The sequence below is a fragment of the Podarcis raffonei genome, chromosome 3 (assembly GCF_027172205.1).
Source record: "Podarcis raffonei isolate rPodRaf1 chromosome 3, rPodRaf1.pri, whole genome shotgun sequence".
In the NCBI taxonomy this organism is placed as follows: Eukaryota; Metazoa; Chordata; class Lepidosauria; order Squamata; family Lacertidae; genus Podarcis; species Podarcis raffonei.
Genome location: NC_070604.1, coordinates 16388205 through 16414948, shown reverse-complemented (window position 1 = coordinate 16414948; position 26744 = coordinate 16388205). Strand labels below are relative to the sequence as shown.

At 42.1% G+C, this 26744-nt stretch overlaps 1 protein-coding gene across 2 annotated transcripts in view; it reads left to right on the top strand.

Annotated features, from left to right (window-relative positions):
- PLCB1 (phospholipase C beta 1) overlaps positions 1 to 26440 on the top strand; it is a 458785-nt gene extending 432345 nt beyond the window's left edge. Inside the window, exons 32-33 of one of the 2 annotated variants that reach the window (XM_053380656.1) lie at positions 1966 to 2031; positions 23794 to 23902. In XM_053380656.1, the coding sequence (XP_053236631.1) occupies positions 1966 to 2007 (42 nt within the window). In that variant the 3' untranslated portion in view covers positions 2008 to 2031; positions 23794 to 23902. Of the gene's footprint in view, positions 1 to 1965; positions 2032 to 23793 lie in introns of both variants that reach the window. The other variant, XM_053380655.1, reaches the window with a different exon arrangement.
- The last annotated feature ends 304 nt before the right edge of the window (positions 26441 to 26744 follow it).

Here is a 26744-nt window from a genome sequence, read left to right as displayed (position 1 = left end):
GTAATAATATGCATATTGTGGAAACAGTAGCATCTGTGTATAGTAAAACCAATAAAACGTGCTCATTTAAATTACCCTCTAATGTGTCTCTAAGGAAGAAAGCCAAGAATGACTCATATAACTTTTTAGTTAATGGAAAATGGAATATGTAATTGCTTGTTTTACTTAATACTACTTTTCTGTTGCCTCAAATGCACTTGAGTTTATTTTAGAACTTACCTTCTCAGCTGAGCAAGTGCCAAATCACAAAGAATAATTTTAAATAAGTGGACAAATCAACAGCTGTGCTGTCGTAAGGGGTCCTAGCGATGCTTGATATGAAAAAAAGGTTTTGTAATTCCTGTGTTCATGATAGGACTTCCTTTGTCACCAATCCAAGCACTTACTTACCATAGATAGATTTAAGAGGGAGTTAGACAATTCATGGAGGATTGGTCTGTCAGTGGCTATTGGTTATCATGCAGCCAAGTAGAACCTCAATGCTCACTTACTAATCTTTGTAATAAAATGTTACATCTTATTAAGATACTTTTATTGAAATTTTCAGTTTTATTTTGAGCAGCTTTGGACATGTTGTTGTAAAGAAGAAGAAGAAACAGCAGCAGCTGTGTATAGATTTCATTTTCCAGCAAGAATAGGAAGGGCAAGTCAATTTTAGACTTCCTTAATACGTACACCGTCATACACTGTGTTTTCTGTTTAGAAGATTGTTTTTTGAAATGTCAAGGACAGACCTTTTAAAGTCAAGAGGCTAAAGATGGGAGTCCAAGATGATTCGTGCTTCTAAATTAGTCATGATCCCTGCAGCTCCAATTGACATAATGTCAATTTCAGGCAACAGGAATTTAAAGAAGATGCAGTAGGGTCAAGTAGCCTTTACTCATTTATTTTTCTTTTCATGGGATGAATAACTGGATTGGCTTGACGTGTATATATTCATTACCATATAGATTCATTTTTTTAAAAAGAAAAGAAAGAAGTTTATGCACAGTAAGGGCTGTGTGTGTTTTATTAGTTTATTAGATGTTATGGTTGCAAAACTATTGAGTTGGCTATTCCCAGCTACTGTTCAATGTGCCCCCAAAGTTTGCAAAACTAGTATGGCAGAGACCATGGCAATACACAGCTTACATACAATAAGTAATTAGAACATGATAGAACATGATAGAACATCACAGCTACAGCTGGTGCAATGAAGCTTTTGTTTGTTCACATGACTTCCCTAAACCATGCCAGTCGAGGATGGAATTGGGGAAGGGCCATTGCTCAGTGGAATAACAAATGTTTTGTTTGCAAAAGGTTTCTGGCTTCAGTCCCTGGCATCTCAAAGTAGAACTGTAGACCTGCAAGGGATCCCAAAGTTGGTAAAATGTAGTCTTTTTGTCAGATTTCTACCACTATTATTTCTACCCAAATAATACCGACACATAAGGAAACTAGGCATTCCTATGTACCTACTCCAGATTTACGAAGAAAATTTTGCTTCTATAGAAGGTATTCTTTCCAAGAACTGCCCGCCCTTAGTAGTCCTTGACTTTACCTGACCAAGAGCACAGTCTCTGACTTGGCAATCAAAATGATGGATGGTTATATCTTCTACTGTGGAGATTGCCATTATCCCCGGGGCGGGGGAGGTATCTTCTTTCCTGTTGAAACTATTCTCTCTGCACTCGAAAATAGATTTGTAACTTGAAGAAAGCGCTGTCACATTTGATGAGTTAGAATGGACAGAGCGGTTTCATTGCCTTGGATATGCATGCCAACCAGAGAAACATCGAAGAGGTGGCATTAAAGATGTGTTCAATGACCTTTTTGTTGTTTGTTAAGCACAATGATGAAATATATTTTATTATTATTATATCTATGTTTGTGTGTTACTAGCTGTTTTGTTTAAAATGTCATATTCTAGTTTAGAGCAATTGCCATTCTCCTAAAATTAAAACGATCCTTGGTTTTGTTTTAAAGAGCATAGAAGAACCAGAAGTAGAGGAGGAAAAACAGAAGTAGAAATGGAGTATGAGACTAGTGAAAGTGAGTGAAACATTTGCCTTTCTTCTTTAGCAAAACTAACAACTCTCATTTTGTACATATTGGTAGGAATCCTAACATAATAGCCATTGATTCATCCAATTCCTCCCTCCACCCTGATACGCACCTTTGCATGTTTTAATCCCTGATGTTGTTTGTTGGTTACTTGACAAAGTCTATCACTGATTATTCTATTATTTTTTTCTGTTAAGAAACTTGTGCTGTTTTGAAGTTCCACTGCCTGCAAACTTCAACGCTTCCGTTAATTCCCACATTTACAGTGAGCAATGCACGGTATAAATGTATGCAATTAATGATAATTAAGAGGGCTGTGGAGGGCAGGTAGAATTGAGATCAGGAGTATTACTATTTTTTTAATGCTGTATGGCCACGAACTTTATAATTACAATTTTGTTCCCACTTCAGACAAGTTCTTGAAATGGTGAAAAGGAAACTTGGAGGTCATATCAAGTTAGCATTTTTGAAGTGATTGTGTGAACTCTGAGTATCAGACCAGGACCTGGGAGACAAAGGCTCACATCCCCACTTGACCCTGAAGGTCACTGGGTAACCTTGAGCCACTCACTGCCTCTCAACCTCACCTGCCTCACAGGGTTGATGTGCAAAAGAAATGGGCTACCTGTGGATAGAAATAATAGGTAGGCTTAGAATAATTGATGAAAGTCACTTGGTAAAATATTTTGGAATCAAATAATCTGGAATAGAGCAGCCCAAGGGAACGAGAGATGTCAGAATAGAAGAGAGAAAGAAAAATCATGTATAACAGAAGCAAGGAAATCCTGCGAAACAGGGTTTTCTGCATTTTGAAATGAGAATGAAAAATCTCCAGAATGTCTTGCTAGGAAGAGGGAACTCTCAAACCAGCACTTGAAACTGGCATTGTTGTGTTTTGTTGCTTTGTTTCAAATAAGCCAAAAACATCACTCTGCTCTGTAGTTCAGTGCCTTGAAACTGGAGAATAAGCTGCTCAGCACAATTTAGACAATGTTGACATCAGCTGCATGCTGCTTTCCTTGCAACACTGCCCTTCCATGAAAATAGAGATTAACATTTCTACTGTATGTATCCCAAAGTAATTTGCATACTAACGAAGCATGGCACCCCTATGGTAAAGTAAGTCCTTGCTTCAAGTGATTTTGAAAGCCCTCGATACCTATCCCATGATGCACTGAGTAGCCATGATTTGGCCCCGACGATTATGGAACGGTTCCCTTGTGACTAGTCCTCTTTTCGTAATGTACTGCTGGAGATGTTCTGCTTGCAATTACCAGATGGAATGGCATTAAACTTGTCCTGTCAGGGCCCGACTCAGTGATAGAGCATATGTTTGCATGTAGACATTTCCTATGTTCAGGCGATAATATTTCCACTTTTGAAAGGATAGCACAGCTGGTAAAATCTCTCCCTGAGACTAAATGGTGATGTTCAATGCGAAATTACCTAATTCGGTATACAAACGTCTCCATCCAGCTATGTAATGAATCAAGTGCTGTTTCTCATGAACTTTTCTTTCAGAGGAAGTCTGAGATTTTCAGTGCCGGATTTATGTATAAGCTAAACAAGCTATAGCTTAGGGCCCCACTCTCTTGGGGGCCCCCAAAAAAATTAAAGGAAAAGAAACCTGGATGTACATTTCCAAAATATAAGATAAAAAACAAATAAAATAAAACCAACATATGGTGACAGTGTTTTGTGTTGTGTAGGCTCCTATTTGTTATGTGCAAATGGCTTTTGATACCTATTAGGGCCATAAATTACCATGTAGCATATATTCAACACAAAAAACCAGCTACAATTTCTTGTTGACAGCTGGACATATAAAGGGCCCTATTACCTTCAGTAGCTTAGGGCCTCATCAAACCTAAATCCGGCCCTGGAGATTATGCACGCATACAGTCAACATTCTGCAGACCAGGTGCCCCAAGGCAACTTGCTTTGCAGGTTAATTGCACAGAAGCTTTTGGGACAAGTCCATGCACCAAAATGCACAAAAATGTCTATTTTAGGATGAAATACACTGAGATAAAATGATAGTTAAATGTGTATGTGGGCTTAAGTACGAATTTTAATGCAGAGCTGTTGTTTGTTTACAAATAAATAGATGATAGATAGATGATAGATAGATAGATAGATAGATAGATAGATAGATAGATAGATAGATGAGGAAACTATATGGAATGCATTTTTTAAATGAGCACATGTGAAATTGCATAGATGGATCTGCACTGCGTACCTCAAGAGCTGGTAGTGGCAGTTATTTGCTATCTGATGGAGGAAACTCTGGCACATCTCATATAATGTCATTAGCCCTGCATGCTAATGGGAAAGGAGAAATGATCTGTTGATAAGAAAGCTTACAAAGAACTATAGCTCACTGGCAGAGCACATACCTAGGCTGCAAAAAGTCTCAGGTTCAGTCCCTGGCAACTCCAGGCAGGGTTGGGAGGGACTTCGGACTTAAACACAGGAGAACCATTGCCTCTCCGTGTTGACAATACTGAGCTTGATGGACCAATAGTCTGACTTAGTCAAAGGCAGCTCCCTATGTTCCTAAATAGCTCAGAATACATCCTAATGCAGTTACTATTTATTTTCCAAGATAGACATTACACAGAAGCAAATTTGGGCTGAAACTCATTCTTCCCTAGGCGAGGGAGCGCACACTCTCGTTTCCTGAGAAGAATCATTAATAGCTTGAGGGAACTGTTAGAAAAAGCTTCTCTTCCACCTTCCCTGAGGCTGCTTAAAACACGTGTGACTGGCTGTGGAGCTGGTGCCATCAGCTTCCAGTCGGCTTCAGAAGGCTCTGCCTTCTACACTTTGTGTCATTTCTGTTTTAGCCTTTTAAAATTGTAAACCACCTTGGGTGCCTTGGCAGAAAGGTGGAATATAAATGCAGAAAATAAATAAAAGCAGAAAATAGCGAGCAATTTTAGAATAGCCTCGATTTAGAGGTGCCATGGGAAGCTAGCTAATATTTGGGGTGGAAGATGTGAAATTAATATTGAAACATGAGTTTAAGTGCAAAGTACGGCCATTTTCTTTCACATTTAATACCAGTATATACTGAAAAAATTCTTATATATGTCTATTCAGAAAAGATCACATTAAATTCAATGGGATTTGCCCCCAGATAAATTTGCATAAGATTGCATCCTAAATCTCTTCCTCTGAAATGGGTAATACTTAAAAGTGATTAACTTCTGTTCAGTATGTTTTATTATTTAATCCTAAATTTTCGTTAAGCTGGATGCCTCACAGCTAGACTGTGAGGAAGACTAAACATAACATAGCTTCTGTAAAAAATAATAATTTGGAAATAATTTTGCGAGGGATTTCTTTTTGGTGAATGCTAGTATTAGTTTCTTTTTGGGGGAAGCAATTATTTAGTGTAACATTGTCCGCCACAGATAGAATAGGCTCTCCCCATCTTTAGTTTTGATTAGGTAGAAAAGGCATTCAGAGAAGGAAATCACATTTTTTTTTAAAAAAGAAGATCCAGCCAGAGCCTTTTGAATTCTACCTGACTTCTAGCTACACTCCTTGGTTTATTTTTATCCTATTAGCAAGTCAAAGGAGTCCCACTGAGTTGTCAGAGCCTTTACCAGCATCCTTAAGCACCTGATGGATGCCTCAGAGAACAGCCAAGCCATTTCCATGATATATTTCAGTAGCAAGAAGGTCTTCATAAATATATTGCATGGGGAAATCAGCTGTGCTTTTGCACTGTGCCTTCCACTGCTCTCTCAGTTGCCCTCCATGTTCCCAGGCAAAAGGTGGCAACACCTTCTCCTGCTTCTGGTCAGTAAGCAAGCAAGAATATAGATAGGAGGGGCAGGAGAGGATCAGCTACTTACAACAGATGCTCATGTGGAGAAGAAACCAAGCCCTGATCCCCATCACAACAAACAAAGCAAATTTTGCACAACCCAAACTACGTACATATGAGCAGTGCTCTTTTTCAGGACCCAGTTTCCAACACTAGCTAGCTATGTCCGTGAAGCCCACAAGCAGGGCACGAAGGCAACAGTCCTCTGCCTTGCTGACTTCCTCTAGCAACTGGTAGAATAAAATGAACTTGCAAGGTAGCAGCCATTGATAGGCTTCTCTTCTAGGAATGCATTCAGTCCCCTTCAAGAAGAACATGTAAGCCCCGACGACCATCACCAAATTCTGTAATGGTTCATTGTATGAAGAAGTGCTATTGTTTATGTCTCTTGGACTCACTTGAAAGCTTCCTTACAGAAGTTTCTGCATGCAAGGAACCTCAGGAACTTCCTCCCAAATAGATCCACATGTGGTTGGGGATTGCTGGCCATAACATAATTACCTGCAGGCTGATCAGCTTTCCCACATGATTGGTGCATGCATTTAGGGAAACATACAGGGAGTGTACATGTAAGATGATTTGGGCCATGAAGGTGTGTATGACACTAAGCTTTGAACCTCTGCATTTGTGGCCCTCCATAAAAAATGTAGAAGTCTCTGCTTGTCATGAACACGGCTTTTCTCATAGTCATCAGGGCTGTGACATGTTCTGTGTTGTCGCTCCATATCCCAATACGTGTGTGACCAGCAGTAACATAAAACAGAGTGTGAAATGACAGGTGGGGAGGCACACGAGTCTCCTCTGCTTTGTTTTGAATAAGGAAAAAAATTTATTTTGGCATCAGCCTCTCATTTGTTACTTCCCAACATGGAATTTTTCTAAGGGAAAACGAGGCAGTGTTTTCCTGTGCTGTCTTGTTGAAAATACGTAACAGCGCCATGGAGAGCTTCTCCTCATTTGTGAATCACTGGATGTGGAGCTGTGATAGCACTTCCACTAGTTTAGCATGAGTGTGCTCTTCTAGCCTACATTTGGAAGATAAAGGTAAAGGGTCTCCTGACCATTAGATCCAGTCGTGACCGACTCTGGGGTTGCGGTGCTCGTCTCGCTTTATTGGCCAAGGGAGATGGCGTACAGCTTCTGGGTCATGTGGCCAGCATGACTAAGCCGCTTCTGGCGAACCAGAGCAGCACACGGAAATGCCGTTTACCTTCCCGCCGGAGTGGTACCTATTTATCTACTTGCACTTTGACGTGCCTTCGAACTGCTAGGTTGGCAGGAGCAGGGACTGAGCAACGGGAGCTCACCCCGTCGCAGGGATTCGGACAGCCAACCTTCTGATCAGCAAGTCCTAGGCTCTGTGGTTTAACCCACAGCACCACCCGCGCTCGCAGCCTAATGTGGACTGAGCCTGCTCAGTGGGCACAAAATGCTAACTGTTGGGGGGGGGGAATGGAAACCAGGCTCAGAGGAAATACGGCGAGGAGAATCATAGAAATGGCTGGCTAGGGCACTCCCCACTGCAACATTTTGTTGCATGTCCCATTTGTCCTCCTTTAACTGCGGCTGGGAACCAGAGGAACTATAGGTTTTTTTTAGGTGAGGGCTCTTTTCTTTTGTCCTACTTCCTTTAGTTCTCTTGAGCTCCTAGCTGATTGAACTGTGTTGGTGTCATGGTGCTGTCAGACAAGGAATGTCTAGAGGGAGGAATTAGCTCTTGATTGTCAAAAGTACACTTACAAGTTAGGAAAAGGCATGTCCATCTGTCCTAGGTGAAATATACTCAGAGTCGAGTGTGGATTTCATGCTCTTTATTCAGCTCAGAGTAGTGAGGAATGGAAGTTCCCCCGAAATGTCTGCTTTATATACATTATTTACACAATGGGCCCCACGTGATTGGCTAATTCTGGGATTCTCCTGTAGGCCAATCAGGTTGCAGATTCACTTCTACCCGGAGTTGGATTGGGTGGCTCCTGCAGACCAATCAGACTGCTGCATTCTGGATCCTATTGTTCTAGGACCAACCAGACTGCTGCATTTTGGATCCTATTCAACTCAGTACATAACACTATGCCTCTCAGTTACTCCTAGATGTGCATCCGATGAGGCAGTGGCCACAACAGAGAGGCCCACCCTTGACCTCAACTTATGTATCTCCCCCACCCAAGATGCGCACAAGCAGGCAAAGACTCCACCTGCATTTAACCCATTTCTGCTCCTGTCTCTTCAATCCTCTCCTGATCCTGGGAGACAGTGGGGCAGGAGAGGTGGAGGCAGGAGGAGAAGGTGTAGAAGCCCTTGACTCTAAACCAGCCTGACCTCTCTATCCCTCCTCCTTGCACCTTCACTCTCCAATCCTGCAGCTTCTCCTGCCTCTGCTTCCCATCTCCCAGCTGTTTCAGGCTCCCCCAGATCACTAATCCCTTCCTACAAGTCAGTCGCCAACCCCACTTCTCCTGGTGCCCACATGGAGCTACCTTTGAAGGTGACTCGGAAACGACAACTAATCCAGAATGCAGCAGCCAGGCTGGTGACTAGGAGTCAGAGCTGTAGCTAAGTGATCTTGCACCCCTAGCAGAACCGTCCAGATTGTGCCCCCTAGCCACAGACAAATTAGCTCTTCTTTCTGCCTCTCCTCCAACCCCTAACCCCCCATTCAATTCCTCACACACTTAACCTTGTAATGAATTCTTTCACAGAAAATCCAATACACATATTTATGGACATATTTTAAAGCCGATTTTGTGTCCCCTCACCTGCGCCCCAGGCAGGGGCCTTCCTTACCACCCCCTAGCTACGGCTCTGTTGGGAGTGGCTGCCAAGACCACGTAACACCAGTCCTGAAAGACCTACATTGGCTCCCAGTACATTTCTGAGCACAATTCAAAGTGTTGGTGCTGACCTTTAAAGCCCTAAATGGCCTCGGCCCAGTATACCTAAAGGAGCGTCTCCACCCCCATCGCTCAGCCTGGACACTGAGGTCCTCCTCCGAGGGCCTTCTGGACGTTCCCTCACTGTGGGAAGTGAGGTTACAGAGAGCCAGGCAGATGGCCTTCTCGGCAGTGGCACCAACGCCCCATCAGATGTCAAGGAAATAAACAACTATCTGACTTTTAGAAGACCGAAGGCAACCCTGTATCAGGAATTTTTTTATGTCTAATGTTTTACAATTTTTTTATGTGCTGTAAGCCGCCTAGAGTGGCTGGGGAAACCCAGCCAGATGGGTGGGGTATAAATAATAAAATTACTACTAGTAGTAGTATCAGTATCCAGCCACCACTCCTCAGTGTCCACGCAGTCCCTGACAGTTGTCCAGTTTATAAATGTATGCAGATCATATTATTGTGGCCCCTAGTATTAATATGTTTACTTCTAGAATGTGGGACTCTGAGAATCAAGATACATTTTGCCACCAAGAGTCTCTCGTTGGTTATCCTTCATAAACAGCACTGCTTTGAAAATGATCTGGTTCATTGCTCTTCAGCTGATGGGCTGAGATAGCAGCACAGCAATCATACGACTATATGGTAAAAAAAAAGAAGTTGTTCCCCAAAATCCATGTTTGTGCTAAAAGTGGGTCCATGGTCTGAAATGATCGCACAGTCATTCATTCTACCTGACATCTACAACCATGAATAAAAAGTTTTTAGAGGTGTGTTTAGAAAGTCCCATTCGTAAAAGGATTTCTATAAATGATTGTATGCAGTTGAGGATTAACTTGCTAGCTTCTGTAATACCCTTTAAATTATTTCCTGGGAGAGAAATATTTTGCACCTCTTAAAACACACACACACTTAACTGAGAGGGACAAAGTTGCAACTCCCGTTGCTCAGTCCCTGCTCCTGCCAACCTAGCAGTTCGAAAGCACGTCAAAGTGCAAGTAGATAAATAGGTACCGCTCCAGCGGGAAGGTAAACGGCATTTCCGTGCGCTGCTCTGGTTCGCCAGGAGTGGCTTAGTCATGCTGGCCACATGACCCAGAAGCTGTACACCGGCTCCCTTGGCCAATAAAGCAAAATGAGCGCCGCAACCCCAGAGTCGGTCACAACTGGACCTAATGTTCAGGGGTCCCTTTACCTTTACCTTTACCCTGTGCTGTTGTCTGCTGAAGATTGGGTCTCTCTCTCTCTCTCTCAGACACACACACATACACACACACACACACACACACACACACACACACACGAGTGCTGCTGCTTTGACAAATAGCATCTGAGATAGGATTTTCAGCATAATTGTTTCCCTTTGTGCCATTTCTTTTTTAAGGCACTTGCCACCTGCGCACTGGCCTCCCTCTTTTGTCTGCAGACTCCACAGATATATTTTGTAGGCTGAAGGAGGGGGGGAGTTGGGAGGGGTAGAATTTTGCACAACAGAACAACATGTGTAGTTCGGCCCTTATTGGAGCACATCATCTTCTGAGCTTTGCCTAAGTAAGGGCACCTAAATTAAATAAGAGCTGCAGTAAATGTCATGATCCAATACTAGGAAGTATGCCATAATTTACTCCGGGTGCACGTTGTCGCGTTTGACAATATGTGCTTGATAGATCTGGAATTCTGCCTGGTGTGCTGTCATCTTCCGTATCTGACTGCGGCACAGTTTATGGGAGAGGATAGTATTTTGCTTGGCAGATTGTGTTTTAACATCTTTATTTTCATGCAACGGCTCTTAAAATACAAGATGTAAAACACATGGTGCACAATATGGAAGACTGCCTCATCTTGCCAACAGTGTGTTGTTTTGATTCCTCTAGAATTGTCCACTTCCAGCTCCCTTAAGCTTCTTCAGCATTTGGGCCCCAACAGATCATGGAATAATAAAATTGTGAAGGGATGGATCTTGATTCCCCCTTCGGTTTCTGGGGAAACCTCAAATCCAGCACAGAGGAATACACACCCTGTTGTTCTCCATCCAAGGATGCCCCAGTATCCAGCCAGTTGATGTGGGAAAATATATGTGCCATTTGTCTCTATGGCGAGCTCCTAAGACTTGTAAACCACAGTTCTTAACTGGCCAGTCAAAGCCATCAACTTAACTAAGGAACTAGTTTGGCTGGTTTCCTCTTAAAGATTCTACCCCAAATACACAAGATCACAGGTTCGGAAGGGATCCAATTGACCCTCCAAACCCACAACGGTATGTACACATTCTAGAAAATGTAGAGCCTCAGGTTTTGCCTCAACACTGGGAGCCAGTGTGGTGTAGTGGTTAGGAGCGGTAGTCTTGTAATCTGGGGAACTAGGTTCGCGTCTCCGCTCCTCCACATGCAGCTGCTGGGTGACCTTGGGCTAGTCACACTTCTTTGAAGTCTCTCAGCCCCACTCACCTCACAGAGTGTTTGTTGTGGGGGAGGAAGGGAAAGGAGGATGTTAGCTGCTTTGAGACTCCTTTGGGTAGTGATAAAGCAGGATATCAAATCCAAACTACCTTCTTCTTCTTCTTCTTCTTCTTCTTCTTCTTCTTCTTCTTCTTCTTCTTCTTCTTCTTCAACACTTCCTTGGGCTGTCACCTATGCCCTCTCACGACATAACTGCCTCTGCAGCTGCTACCTTTTTCCTAAATAGCAAAGCTTATTGCCTCCGCAGTCACCCGTAGCAAGTGTTCATTTATTCATTCAAAGTTAAAACAGTTTCCAAAGTTGTCCGAGCCTCTTCACAGCCCCACCAAATCTGTAAGGGTTTCTTCTGGAACGTTCCCAACACTTAGAACTGAATGAGGAGGGATCTTTAAGGGTGCAGAAAACTTGGGAAATCTACATGCAAAGCAACAGCAACAACAACAACAAAAAACACCTTTTCCCCCTAATCTCACACAACAAGCTTGGCATGTGGTTAGTTCAAGCACATTTCATACCCACAGAGCAAAAGGAAACAGGCCAACAATAAGCTTATCTGTGTGCCCCAGACCAATTTTCAATGTTTTTTTTTTTCTTTCTTAGCATTGTACACATTTCAGACCAGAAATACAGAATGTCTCCATCTCCCAAATGAAAAGCTTGACAGTTACTTTTGTTGCCACTTGTTCCATGTCATCTCAGCTCCCGGACAGCACCAGCTGTTCCTTAGGTCAGTTTTTGAGCTTTCATCCAAGCAGTCCCAAAAGCATTTGAGCTAATTGTGCTTTCTTCATATCCAGGGGGAATAATAGCTAACTGCTTTGGGAAGTATTATATTTCCCTATAGTTTCCTGTGGTTGAATCTCTTGCTATATTAGGACATGTTCCTTACTTTCTAGGATAACCTACTTATTAATTTATTAACCTTATCAGCAGCTATGACACTCCAGAGGCTGGCTTTAAAACTACCCTACTTCTTCATGGCCACATTTTGTTGCTGGGCACCTGACAGGAACTGTACCTTTCTCCAAACATGTGTCAAGGGCAAGGCAATCATTCCTTTAAAAAAAATTATATATAATTATTTTCGTCCAAGCAAAGTAAGCAGACATACGGTGAAGGGACGAATCCACAATTTGCAATAAAAACTGAATCCAAAGCACTTTAAATTCAGATTAAAATCATATTATCTAGATTTAATGTTTTACATTCAGTTTGGGTTAAAAACCTATCTCAGTGACATCCTGGTGATTTTGTACATTTTCTTAAATACGCTTCACCATCTTTTCTGGATGTGCAGTGCAGCTCAGCATAACCAAAAATTATCTACAGTACTGGACAACTTTTTGATTTTCAGGATTTGGGCATGTATGAGGTAATGCAGCAATTTGTCTAGATAACGCTGGCTCAGGGATCACCAGCCTCTTTGGGACCAGTGGGTACATGTTGACTTTTGAGAAAGTTTTGGGGGTGCCCATCACGAAATAGCTGCTATGTGGGGGTAGCATGAGGCAGAAATAGAGAGACAGCTACCAGCACCAACTTTACTCTTGCCATGGGAACCCAGCTATGACTTGCTGGCCCTAATGATGGAGATCTCTCCCCACCTCTCTCTCTCTCTCTCTCTCTCTCTCTCTCTCTCTCTCTCTCTCTCACACACACACACACACACACTGCTAATAGCATCAGGGATCATTCCTCAATACCAGAAAAAATATACAAGGTATCCACACCACACTCTCACTTCACAGAAATCGCCTAGGTACCTGCACATTTTGCTACCTAACTTTCTTTGCTTTCCTGACAATTTCCAGTAAAGTAGGAGGGTGGCACAAGCAGTTCAAGTGAAGGCGAGGTGAATCCAAACCCATGCTTAACATCACCAAACTGCTTCTTCCTAGCTAGTTTTCAACTTTCTAGGCACTATAGACCTAATGTTACTTGTGAACTAGGGAAATCTGAGTTCACCTCTCATTTTTGGCACACCTTAATTTCTTTCCCATCCTGCTCCCTCCTATAACCATCAGAAACGTAGCAAAATACATCACCTGCAATTAATCATCAATGATATGGTTATATTAATTAACTAGCTTACATAAAAAAAAACCCCACCACCTATGATTAAGTGAAATTAATTATTTGACATTTTCTATGGCTGTTATTTAAATATATTTGACAATATCTACTTTGAAATAATAAGTCTTTAGGCTATCTGTTAATTGCTGCACTGTAGAAATAATCTTTATTTAAATTTATATGCAGTAAAAATTAACGCGAAGTAAAGTGAGCAAAGGAGGTTTGTTCAACCTTTGGAAAAAGAAACAGATCACTGGAAATGAGCCTGAGAACATTTTCTATTCATATTATTTCCTTCTATTGCATATTCAAGAAACATTTCTTGAGTAACAAACACTTTTTTGTTTGTGTACACATTCATTTAACATACTACAGAAATATCTATTGCAGTAATTTCTCTTTATACAATTATAGCTGTTTTATGTGCTTTTGTATTTGTTGGGAATCTTGTCACATTGATTCAGAGGCTTCTTGTTTCTGTGAGCTCCCTTGACATGCCCGTGAGCCCTTCCCACCCATTCCAAACCACTAGGCTGGGAAGGAGGACAGAATTAACTATGTGGGAATCTGCCCATACCAAATAGTTGACTGAGAAAGCCTGAATGACTGTTGAACCCAAAGCCTTGCTATCTCAGTTTAAAATTAGTGTCAACAGATTTCATGCACAAAAATGGAGGAAGCAAATATTTGGATTTTTGTGCACTATTTGATCACAACTGCAGCAAATTCAGCAATGGCAGCAATTTTTGGCAGCTAATTTAGCAAGGGGGCAAATGGCAGGCTGCATGAGGCAAATGCTATACACAGCTCCTGGGCTGTATATTGCTTAAGGACCCCTGACCATTAGGTCCAGTCATGGCTGACTCTGGGGTTGTGCGCTCATATGGAAATGCCGTTTACCTTCCCACCGGAGCGGTACCTGTTTATCTACTTGCACTTTGACGTGCTTTCGAACTGCTAGGTTGGCAGGAGCAGGGACTGAGCAATGGGAGCTCACCCCATCGTGGGGATTCGAACCGCCGACTTTCTGATCGACAAGCCCTAGGCTCTGTGGTTTAACCCACAGCGCCACCCGCATCCCATGTATATCGCTTACCTATGACTTAAAGTTTTAAAGCCCGGAAAACTCATCCCTACCATTAAAAACTATTAAGACAACCCTGTTATTCCACAAATTAGTCAATGATCGTATTAAAATGTAAGTATTTTAATAGAGCTAAGCCAAAATGTTGAGCAGATATATCTCTCTCCAAGAAATACACCTCCTTTTGATGGCTATTTTCCCTTCACTATTGCAAAAAGGTAAAAAACTGTTTATAACAGGGTGTAAGTGAGGTGGAGATGGGATTGAGGCAACCAGGTTGATGTACACTTTCCCAAATAAGATATATACAGTGGTACCTCGGGTTACATACGCTTCAGGTTACATACGCTTCAGGTTACACTCTCCACTAAGCCAGAAATAGTGCTTCAGGTTAAGAACTTTGCTTCAGGATAAGAACAGAAATCGGGCTCCGGCGGCACGGCAGCAGCAGGAGGCCCCATTAGCTAAAGTGGTGCTTCAGGTTAAGTACAGTTTCAGGTTAAGAACAGACCTCCAGAACGAATTAAGTACTTAACCAAAGGTACCACTGTACATAGTTGAGCTGTTGGGACAGGGTGTCTTCGACTAGAGCTGAACTAGTGTGAAAATATTGCTAGCACAGAGTAGTGAGACCAGGAGCATTGCCTGAGCAGTGAAGCTGTGTTCCCTCTCCTCCCTTCCCATTCAAAGTGAGAGCAACGCCTTCAGTCTGGAGTGGTACAGCCCAGACGGTCTTCTAATCCTGCTCTGTGAGAACAAGGCCCCTCAGCCTTTCCCGTCTCCTTGTCTTCGTGCCTGTCCACTCTCTGCCAAAAATGCTACAGATACTCCCAGCGATGCCTAACGCGGCAAGCTGTACAATGCCATCTGCAGATTCCCCTGCCCAAATGTAAAAAGAGATACTATGCCCAGGAGCACAATTACGCTTCAAGACTTCCTCTCGCAGACAAGAGGCTTAGCATTCTTCCAGGAATACTGGCTCTGCAATATGACTTGTCATTCAGTTCGGGGGTGAGGAAAAAAAGAGGATTTCCTGGGGACTACAGCTATTTTGCATACGATTATTGAAATAGCAATATTCAAAAGGGGGGGTGTCTCTGTGTGTGTTGGTGATGATCAAGTGCCTAATTCAAGGGACAAGAAGTCTGTTTAGTATTCCATGCATGCATTCTGGATGCTGGCATGGAGCTCAGATTCCTCTGAACCTCAGCTTCCAATTTCTGCTTTTCAAAAGTAGGTTTCTAGCTGTGCTCATTTGTCAAAAGAAGTTTGCCAATGTGCAGCCAGTGTCATCAGACGAACACGCAGCAGCTGAGAGATGTTTTGGATCGGCTTTTTGCAATCAGTCCTCCCACACTGACTCCCTTACCTAATTTGCTTTTTCTTCTTCTCCCCTGCTTTAGGACAAAACAATCTGCCTGGGTCTTATGTCACATCATTTTGCCTTCAGCCACCAACATTCTGTTTTTAGAGAATTTTTTTTTTTTTTAGCAAAACATTAATGGCCTTTCTACTTCATTAAAGGTAAAGGACCCCTGACAGTTAAGTCCAGTCGTGAATGACTCTGGGGTTGCGGCACTCATCTCGCTTTATAGGCCGAGGGAGCTGGTGTTTGTCCGCAGACAGTTTTTAAAGGTCATGTGGCCAGCATGACTAAGCTGCTTCTGGCGAAACCACAGCAGCGCACGGAAAACGCCATTTACCTTCCCACCGGAGTGGTACCTGTTTATCTACTTGCACTTTTGTGCATGCTTTCGAACTGCTAGGTTGGCAGGAGCTGAGACCGAGCAATGGGAGTTCAACCCCCACATGGGGTTTTGAACTGCCAACCTTCTGATCAGCAAGCCCAGGAGGCTCAGTGGTTTAGACCACAGCGTCCCTCTACTTCATTAGTAGAGGGACTTTCGCATCCCTCTACTTCATTAGTAGTCAGTAAAATAAATGTGAGGTCCTGGTTGCACTCCTCAGTTGAGATCTGCAATTATCACTTGATAAACCCTGGCCAAATAAAGCAGCTGCTGCAAATCTAAGGTGCTGGGTGTCATCACCTTAGCATTATCTCACAGTTTAAAGCAGGTCAAAGGATGTTCATCCCTTTGGGTCTGCCATGTTTTGTTTTCTTCACGCGTGTGCAGTTAATGTCATTAGCCCAAGAGCCAAACATCTTCTCTCATGATACAGTTTCTGTTAAGGGGATTGCATTTCTCCCACACTCAAAATACACGATGCTTCTCTTACAGCAGGCATTGCAACTGCAGTGTGGCTTGTAGATACCATTGCTACAGAAACCAAGTTAATTGACAGTGTGAATGATGCTGTCTCCCTTATGCCAATATTCCTTCCCTTCCCTTTCCTCTTTTTATGGCTTTAGAAGAGGAATGAGGAACCTGTGACCCATCAGATGTTCTAGGAGTCCAACAACATCTAGAGGGCCACATGTTCTCCAAATATTCTCTTCAGGCTGCATTGCTCCAGGAAGAAAATCAGTCATCTGGCTTATGCTAATGGTGGTACGACTGCCCCCATTGTCACTTTGCAGACCTTTTCCTTCATTTTGTTTCAGTTCATTCTTCTTGTCTTGCAGGAGAGGGGCTGTCCAGTTAGGTCAGGCAAATAGCAGAAGAGAAGGAATATTGCATTGTTGTCCTGCAAAGGGACAATGTGACATAAAGCAAGAAAGCATGCTGCCCAGAGTGTTTGGAGAGGCTAAATTGAGCCTGTCCTCTCAGCTGAAGGCTATATATTCCTCACCTTGTATATGTCTGTATAGAAGAGAAAAACCTTACACAAATACTGATCAATGCATAGGCAAAACATGAGGATAAATTGCAGCAGTTTACATCTTAGGCAATTCGATTTAGCATTTGCCAACATAAGTATGAATTTCTTCAGTCTCTTCCCTCCCACCCCCAAAGCTGGCCAAAATGGTAACATAATTTTAGAAAGCCTTTCAAAGAATCATTAAGTTGCATGCTTCTACTTGACAGTTGTGTCTAGTAGGTTTTACTGCCTGGAAAGCGTACATAGGTTTGTACCTTAAAAGTGGGAGATGACTTGTATGCATGAAGAGACATGGGCAGTGGTTTTGTGTTGCTACACAAAAGGAGCCTACAAACATATTGCAGTGTATTTCAGAGCCTAGGGTGAGTGTTGTTGATTTAATCCTTTGTTAGGCGCTAGGGGTGTTGGATGAGCTGTAAGCTGAGCATTCAATGTGTCTGTTTGACAGTGATCATTTTTAAAAAAGGTGTTGTGCTGCTTTGTGGTCAGTTAAAATAAGTGTTTGTGTCACCCTTCACTAGCCTGGCACAGCACAGAGCTTAGATGACTTGGAAATATTTTGTTGTCTGTGCCTCTAAAGGTAAAGGTAAAGGTACCCCTGAACATTAGGTCCAGTCATGATTGACTCTGGGGTTGCAGCGCTCATCTCGCTTTATTGGCTGAGGGAGCCGGCGTACAGCTTCCGGGTCATGTGGCCAGCATGACTAAGCCGCTTCTGGCGAACCGGAGCAGCGCACGGAAACGCCGTTTACCTTCCTGCCAGAGTGGTACCTATTTATCTACTTGCACTTTGACGTCCTTTCGAACTGCTAGGTTGGCAGGAGCAGGGGCCGAGCAACGGGAGCTCACCCCATTGCAGGGATTCGAACCGCTGACCTTCTGATCAGCAAGTCCTAGGCTCTGTGGTTTAACCCACAGCGCCACCTGCATCCCTTTCTGTGCCTCTGTTCCCCTAATTGTTCAGCAAAATTTGAAAATGGTCCTTCAGCAGGAGCATCCAGGATTTATTTCCCCCTGTGTCCATCAGTGGAAAGATATTCTGCACATTATCTGTGCCTAATCATTTCTCTGTGTATAATTCTTTAAAACAGATTTGCACAGTTGTCATTATTATTGGAAGGTAGCTTTGGCTAGAAGATCTATTCATTCTATGTGTCTTTCTACATTCATTCATTCATCCATTCTTCCTTTAAAAAAAAAAACAACCTTTGGGAACAGGTTGAGCAGGGGATGGAGGAGGCAGGAATTCTTCTCCCATTCAGATTTTAATCCAAGCTGGAGAAAAAAATGGGGGATTGTAATGGTCGCCTCTTCTTGAAGCAATCATTGCAAAGCTGTATCTAAGCTCAGCAAGCACGGCTGGCATCTTTAAACCAAATAATTTCCATTCTACATTTTGAGCACCAATTTGTCCTTATATAATCTGAAATTTCCTTTGTTCTGTTGCCTGGACACAATTTCCATGAATTTCCATGCATTTTATGCTGGCTTTCCATTAGGACAAGTGTAGCAGCAGGGGAAGAAGTGTAGCATGAGTCTTTGAGATAATGCTATATCGGTCTTCCACTAATTATGCAAAAGCCTTTTTATTCTCTTCTGCGGAGGTGAAAACATGCCTGTTTTCTGTTAAGAGTGGTTGTCTAAGTCCACTGACATCTGACTTCTGCTCCCCTTTTTCTTTCAGTGTGGCTCAATGTGCTTAGTACAATTCATATGCAGTATAAACTTGCCTTTTGTCCCCTTCCTATGTCGAACTAATGAAATGAATCTGGGAATGAAAAGCTGCAGGGGGAAAACTCGCTTACTCTGTACATCGCTTAGCCGGCTTGTTAGACGAGGGTCAAGGAAGCTGTATGTTTTGTCAATTGCAATTACATTTTGTCAATTACAGCAGCGAGGTCTGGGAATCATTGTTGCAAAGTAGCATTGGGCCTGTGCACTTTGTGCTGAGAAAGTGGGGGCATTAGATATTCTTAAATGATTCAGGAGAAGTAAAGGATAGATTTTAACAACCCTTTTTCTGTTCACCACATCTATTTCTGATCCAGGAACTAACCTAATCAGCAATTCATTAGCTGTGAATGTGGAGCAGCTTCCTGCCACAAATTTCCTTTGCCTTACTACACCAAGTGTCTAATGCCATTCCCACTTTTATCTTTAGTTTTGTGTACAGCAGAGAAACACAGGGTCTTATTTCTCTCCATCAGCACCGGCACAAGCTATGAGTTGCTGAAAAGCAGTTTTGAGGTACTTCTCCTGAAACAGACATGTCAACTCTGGCCCTGCTGGGGTCATCCTCTGTCTCATCTTTACCACTTCAGATTGTAGGTGAAGGCTTACATAATTGGATACTCCAGCACACAAAGATGTTTTGTGTGTTTCTGATCCCGTGGCTGAGTCAATATTAGAACAAAATCCAGTTCTTGAGCTGGACGGCTGCATATTTCAAGAGCTTACCCCTTTTCTGAAATCTGATTTGATCCTCCTTGCCCATCTGGTAGGAGATGCCCACTATCGCTCATCTCTACAAAGCGTGCTAGAAATGTAAGGCATGATCTGCCCAGACACTTTAATAAATCCCCATTTTTAAATGGGAGTCATTTCTGAGTCTTAACTATTGGACTGAAACCAGTGAGACTTGAAAAGGTTTACCATGCCCATTCTCAGATGTCCTGAAGGGTGGGGTTCCATCAATAGCCAAGGGATTTCCCAAAAAGATCTGAAGCTTGAGATCTGAAGTTCAGTGAACTTCTGATATAGAAAACCCATCTATTTCTTAAATATAGGACTTAAAGATAAAGGGACCCCTGACCATTAGGTCCAGTCGTGGCCGACTCTGGGGTTACTGTGCTCATCTCACTTTATTGGCCAATGGACTGAAGTACAGCTTCCGGGTCATGTGGCCAGCATGACTAAGCCGCTTCTGGCAAACCAGAGCAGCGCACGGAAACGCTGTTTACCTTCCTGCCGGAGTGGTACCTATTTATCTACTTGCACTTTGACGTGCTTTCAAACTGCTAGGTTGGCAGGAGCAGGGACCGAGCAACGGGAGCTCACCCCGTCACAGGGATTCGAACCGCTGACCTTCTGATTGGCAAGTCCTAGGCTCTGTGGTTTAACCCACAGCACCACCTGCGTCCCAAATATAGGACTTACAGCTTCTTAAATAAGTGTGGATCCTCTTGGTGCAGCAGCTAACAGTTAAGTAGAATACATGCAACAAGCCTTCAGTAGATCACAAGGTAGGATTGTTTTTTCTGGACCAGAGGATGAGGAAAATACAATTAAGGTGTGCATGCTAATGTCAAACAACTAAAGGGCTTTTGTTGTCATCCGTGTTTGCTCTGGCTTAGCTGCTCTCCTTGCTATTTAACTGTGCTTTTGTTCTCCTGGGCGGCATGTTTACAAAATGTCAGAAACAGAGCCCTGATCATGTCAACTTTATATGTTTGGCTCCCATATATCTGTTCGACTAGGAGGCATAGTGAGAACTTTGTCAAAGGTCAAGCCAGGGTGCAATCAATGTCTTGTAGAGGAGGATTAATTTCAAACATTTCCCTTTTTTCAATATTTGTCAGTGTCCTTTTTCCTGTAACAAAATAGCAAATGGTCATCCCACTGCATAATAGAATAAGAGATGAGATGCAGAAGGTTGGAGAATCAAAGTGGAGAGGTAGAACTGAAACCGATAAGAAGCGAAGGGATGATTTCAAGAACCAATCTATTCAGTGATCAAGAAAAGCAACCAGTTTTAAGATCAGCGCTAAGCCTATCTCACATTACACAATTTTCTTTCTCACCCTTGCACCTCCAGTTGCATCCTCTGCCTGGAAATGTCATATTGCATCTGTTCTGAACTGAGCATCTCTGCAATGCAGAAAAGAAATCAACTGTTTTTTCAATTATGTATGGAAAAATCTTGGCAGTTCTCATATTAGAGCATGATTATAGCAGGCTTTCCACTTAAGAAAATATTGTAAGCTGCTATGCCTTGGGAACACCACAGTAATATTACAATGGGCGGTTTGATCCATCTCCCTGTTGCTTTTGGACTTTAATTGTCTGCCTCTTGTTTGTTTTTTCCCTCGTTTGAGCTGGCTTCATCTACAGCATTGTAAAGCATTTTTAATTGCTATTTATATAAAAAAATGAGTCTCAGTGGAGCTGTTACTTGGTGGAAGCGGAGCTCACAGGCTCCTTCTGCTGATGAGTTATGTCATGTAATATTGTATTTACAAGGTGCCTAGCCCACTATTCCATTTTGAAATATGATGTGTCTTTTACTTTTTGACATGTGTGCAACTACAACAGTTGGACAGAGGAGATTTTTCAAACACTTTCAATTAGAAGTTCTTCAATTGCTATTAACAGGGTGTATGTCAAAGGGTAGGGGAACAATCACTTGAAGGTTATATCTGAACCCCTTTCCTTCCACTCATGTGATCTAGAGAGAGCCTTCAGTCTCTCTGGAGCACCTCACACTATACTGGGGAAACAGGGGCAGGAAGGAATAGGCTTTATCAGACCTCGCTTGATATGTGCTTCATGCAAACAATCCCAAGTATGGATCCCCAGTGTCTGAGTGTTTGTTCTCTTTGTGCCACCTGCTGAAGGCAACTTTTTCATATGTTGCAAGACTAGATAAGCCTTCTAACCACTGAGCAATCTGGAGGGTACTCACTCCTTTCAGTGTTTTAACACTAGTTTTTTGATCACCGGTAGGGCACATCAAGTCTAGTTATGTTGCTCCTCCATCAAATCTTACAGTGTTGGAATGTGATTGAGTAAAACATGAGCATCCATGAATTTTAGGGACTTTCCTTGGACAGACGGGGACTTCTGCCTGGAATGGTGCCACTACAGGGCATGTGGGATCAACATCTATTTTGAAACCCTTATCAAAAGTACATTTTCACCTCATGTAGTATAGGACTGGCTACCCGGCATCCCAGTCCATGTACAACACAGGTAAAACTAAGAGTCAGAAAAATATAACTTCTGAAGCAGCCCAAAGGGAGTGCTTTTCCCCCACTCAAGCTGTATCATCTTTTATGTACTTGACAATACACCAAGAGTACACCGATATGTAGCAACATCCCCTGAAGATCAGCCAGGTGTAATAAAAGCCCCTTCCAGCCCACACACGCCAGGATGAAAGGTTTAATAGGGACCGCTGCAATAACCAGCTTACCTCTTGAGGATGCTCCTATATTGGAGGAAAGACTTCAGAAGCCTGATTTGTGCCTTTGTCTTGAACAGCCACGCACAACCCGAGCCACCTTCACCAGTATCTCCCTGAGCACATATTGAACTCATTTGTTTTATTAAACAGTGGTTCCAGCGATTCCAGCTTTTGGAATCCAACATCGTAATATCAAATAGAGACACAAGACTGCAGCTGCTTTGAATGGCGGTACTCGATGGATGAGGAGGTGCTGATGATGGAGGGAACAGAGTCACATAATGCTATGTGCCTATTTCCCCATATATTCTCATGCATTGTCCCTCCTTCCAACTGTCTCTCTCACATTACATGCCACTCACATGCTGTGTCAAACTATATCTCAAATATAGATCAAAAGATAGGTAGATATAACATACTGTTTGAAAGTTAAAGTGGGGGAGTCCTTAGGCTACCTCTTTAAGTATCCCCGCACCCTGAAATCATGTGCATTTGTATGAGATTGATATGTGAATGGTATGTGTTGGCCAACAAATTCAGTACTTCTGTTTTCTCCCTTCTCTGCTGAAATCATCAACACATTGTACTGCTTAAGCCTTTTGGGCCAACAGTGGACAGTTTGAATGTTCACGAACATTCCATAACAGCTAAGCGAACACTCGGGTATGATGGTTGCATTCGATAAGGGGAAAGGGCTCCCAAAACTATATGAAACCATCGTTCATTTCGCATAGATGTGAAACGGAAACTTCATTGGAAACCTCTCATTAAAAGCATGGCTCCCATTATTACAGGAAATAATCATTTTGCTTCTTATAAAACAGCCTCCCTGTTTCAGTATAGTTTCAGAAACATTGTAGTAGCATCAGCCAGCATGCTGGAAAGCAGAGATTTAGTTGAAATGAACCCTAGGCACAGATTTATAATACTAAATTAGTTTTTGTTTACGTAAATCAGAGCTTTGACACCTCACCCTACCTTCTGCAAAGGTGTAGGTGGAATTTCAGAAACTTTTTCAAGGAAGGGTGGAGGTCATATTATTTTAGGGTGTGGAGATATTTTCAGAGGTGGTCTGAGGGCTTCCCTTTAACTTTTAAACAGCTTCTAGTCAATCTGTTGGCTTGGGATGGAGCAAAATTCCCTTTCCACTGCTTGTTTTGCCCCTCCGAGTGACACTATGTCACATATTCAGAGGGGATGTTCTAGGGGGAAGTGCGGCCCTCGGTGGGGGTTGCCATTTCCCCTCTCCAGATACCTAGAAATGACCCTGCAGGATCAAGAGGAGTGCAGTGCAATTGGTGGTAAGTTTACTCCCACCCTCAGAATTCACCCCTAGAAAAATCCCCCAAAATCTCATTTTCCCCATGCATTTCCCCGCCCACATTGCTTGAAGAACACGGATGGTCAATCATTGCCTATTGCATTACTTACGATGGTGTTGCTGTTATTTCCAGTTACAGGCTGATCTCGATCAAGAATACCAAGACAAATTCAAAAGACTCCCATTGGAAATCCTGGAATTTGTTCAAGAGGCAATGAAAGGCAAAATTAGTGAAGATGGAGACCACAGCTCTGCCACTTCTCCCCTGGCATCCGATGGTGGGAAAGTCAACCATAAGCCACAGCAGAATGAGGAGCTGGAAGATAATCCAGGGAAAGTATTTGATACACCCCTCTAGCAACTCCTCCAAGGCCACATACCTAAATTACCATGGTGCAGAAGTCCCCACCATGTTCTCCAGATACTCTCCTGATGTGAATAGGGCATCTTCAGATATAGGAGACATCTGTAGGGACAGCACACATTTCTAAAAAGAATGGTTGATGAAAGTCTATGTTGTTTGTAAGCCTTCTTTGTTTCGTTACCGTTTGGGGGGGGGGTAGATCAACAGGCCAGTGCTGCTGTTTCCCTGGCTGCTTTGGCCAGGCCATGTGCAATTTGGAGCTTTCAGTGGGGACCAGCATGTTTTATGAAAGTAAACATTCATAGACCTCTCTGTGAAGCAGCAGTGGCTGAAAAAGAAATTCCGAACATTATCATAACACCCATAGCCATTTATTTCCTCCTTTGCACCTTGAAAGCTTGTATCATCTTGATAATTGCACTGATTTTATTTTATTTGCTTTCCAAGAACCAGTTGCTTGTGTTGTTGACAATATATCTGCTTTGAGATGTTCTGTTGAAGCCGTGGTGACTAGTTAACTTTCCCAGCTGAAATCTCTTCAGGAAGGAGACATGTGTTTATGTATGCTTCCTGTGTGATGTGGGTTCACATAGATGTGTATGCACACACACACAAACATATACAAACCACTGTGTATGAAGAGAGCATGCAAGTTCTCACTGGGAGCCTTCCCTTGTGACAAAATAAAGAAGTTTCAGGGATCAGAGCTAATATTTCAATGGGCACCTTTACAAAGCAACCTTCAAATCACAAGAATCTTTTAACTTACTATTGTATATTGTTTTCAATTATAAATGGGTGGATCCGAGGGCATTGTTTTCAATTTATTATTTTTGGTTGCATCATGTGATCTGTTGTTGAAATGTTTTGGACTGTGGTATCTGACATGCAAACACCTCTTCCATAGTTTTCAAAAATGTGTGGTATGCATGTAGGAAATGCCGTCTCCAAAATGTATATAAAACTCAGATATTTCAGAGCTGGAGAATTTGTGAAAAGAAAATAGACAGAAGGATATGGAGGGTGAACACATCAGTTCTTATCCTGCAATTTATTTATACCATTAACCTTAGAAAGGTTATAGCCCCTCTAAACTCAATAGAATTACTTTGTGGATGATATTGAAACACTAAATTTTGTCCTGATAATAATAAAGACTTAATGCCTAACAGCATATATGTAGTTTGCTTTCCCTCAGGAGTTCAGTAGAAATAACTTATTTTATTTAAATGTAAGCAATAAATAGAGATCAAACTTAAGTTTCAAGTTAAATGCTAAGTGTACATAGGGAAATAAAACTTTGGCTGAACAGTATTTTTTTTCTCTTAATTTACAACACACGAGAGGAAATATAATTTAGAGGACCTAACTCTAAACAGAGACTTTCATTTTGATTTTAAGAATATGACTCCTGTCATTTATTCTACTTTTGCACTTTGAAGATCACTCTTATTAATCGTTAAATACAAAACCTGGAAGGGTCAAAGTTTAATGCTGCATTTTATAAGATAAAGGTTCAATAAATTTGTTTTAGGTTAGGTAAGATAAAATAAATAGCAGTATTCACAACGATTCTGAGACTATTTCTTCGATGTGCTTGTATACAGCAGCTTCAAATAGTCTAGGAGAAATACTGATGAGCTTTTTAATTTATGAAATAAAAGTTAATGGTTTGAACAGAGTATATTATCAGATGTAGTTGGTTTTCAGTACATTTGTATTTGACCATTGACTGTCCTTACTTTTTAAAATATCTGTACAGTGCCCCTTTTGCAGTTGTAGTTTAGTGTGGAATATTGTATATCTTGCATTTGTTCAAACTTACAGTGATATATCATTTACCATTAATATTACTTGAAATAAAGTAAGGTAATGAAAAAGGAGTCTATGATGTGAGAGTCTTGTGCCTTTTATGTATTTGCCTTGTTAAGTGTTGAACATGTGGAAATAATATACTGTGGACATTTCTGCTTTAGAGAATAGAGCTGCGTTGTATTACACTGAACTTCAACCTACACTCCTGATCTCTTCACACTACTGAGAAACTTTTCATTTGATTTTATTAGCTTCAACCGAATTTTAGTTCATAAACATCAGACATTATGAATCTCACATGGCTGTAGGAGATTTCATTAATAGAACTTCAAGGGGACATAGCTTCTCTTTCTTTCAAAACTAACCTTGCTCTTGTAGATTGCCAAACCCTGTATGTGATTGGCTGGTTGGAAATAGTGACTTGCTTTCAGTTAAGAAAATCCTCTCATTTACCATGTATATAATTTCAGTTTCTCACCATTTTAGAGGCATAATTCACATTTTTTTTGTAAGAATCCTATGCAATTTTGTGGCATGATGTTTCTTCCACTTGTAATTTATGTGCTTTCATCACAGACCCAAATAAAATTTCTTAACACAATCTGTGTGCTCTCTCTTAATTGGCCAACTTTCAAGCCTCTTGGTATCTGTTCAGCTTTCCCTTGAAAGCACAATCTTTTATGTGTTCTCATGTGCGCAGTCTCAGTTTCTGCGGGGTTAACAATGTGACCCAGCAGGCCTCGCCCCTGCTCCTTATGAATTTGAAGGTACACCATATGGCGCATGCCTCCAAATCTTCTGCAAGACACAGAACCACTGCAACAGAAAACCCTTGGGGTTTTTCTCAGCGCACAAACTCAGTGTGCAAAGGATTCTCTGGAGACAGAAATTTCAAAGTTCAACCC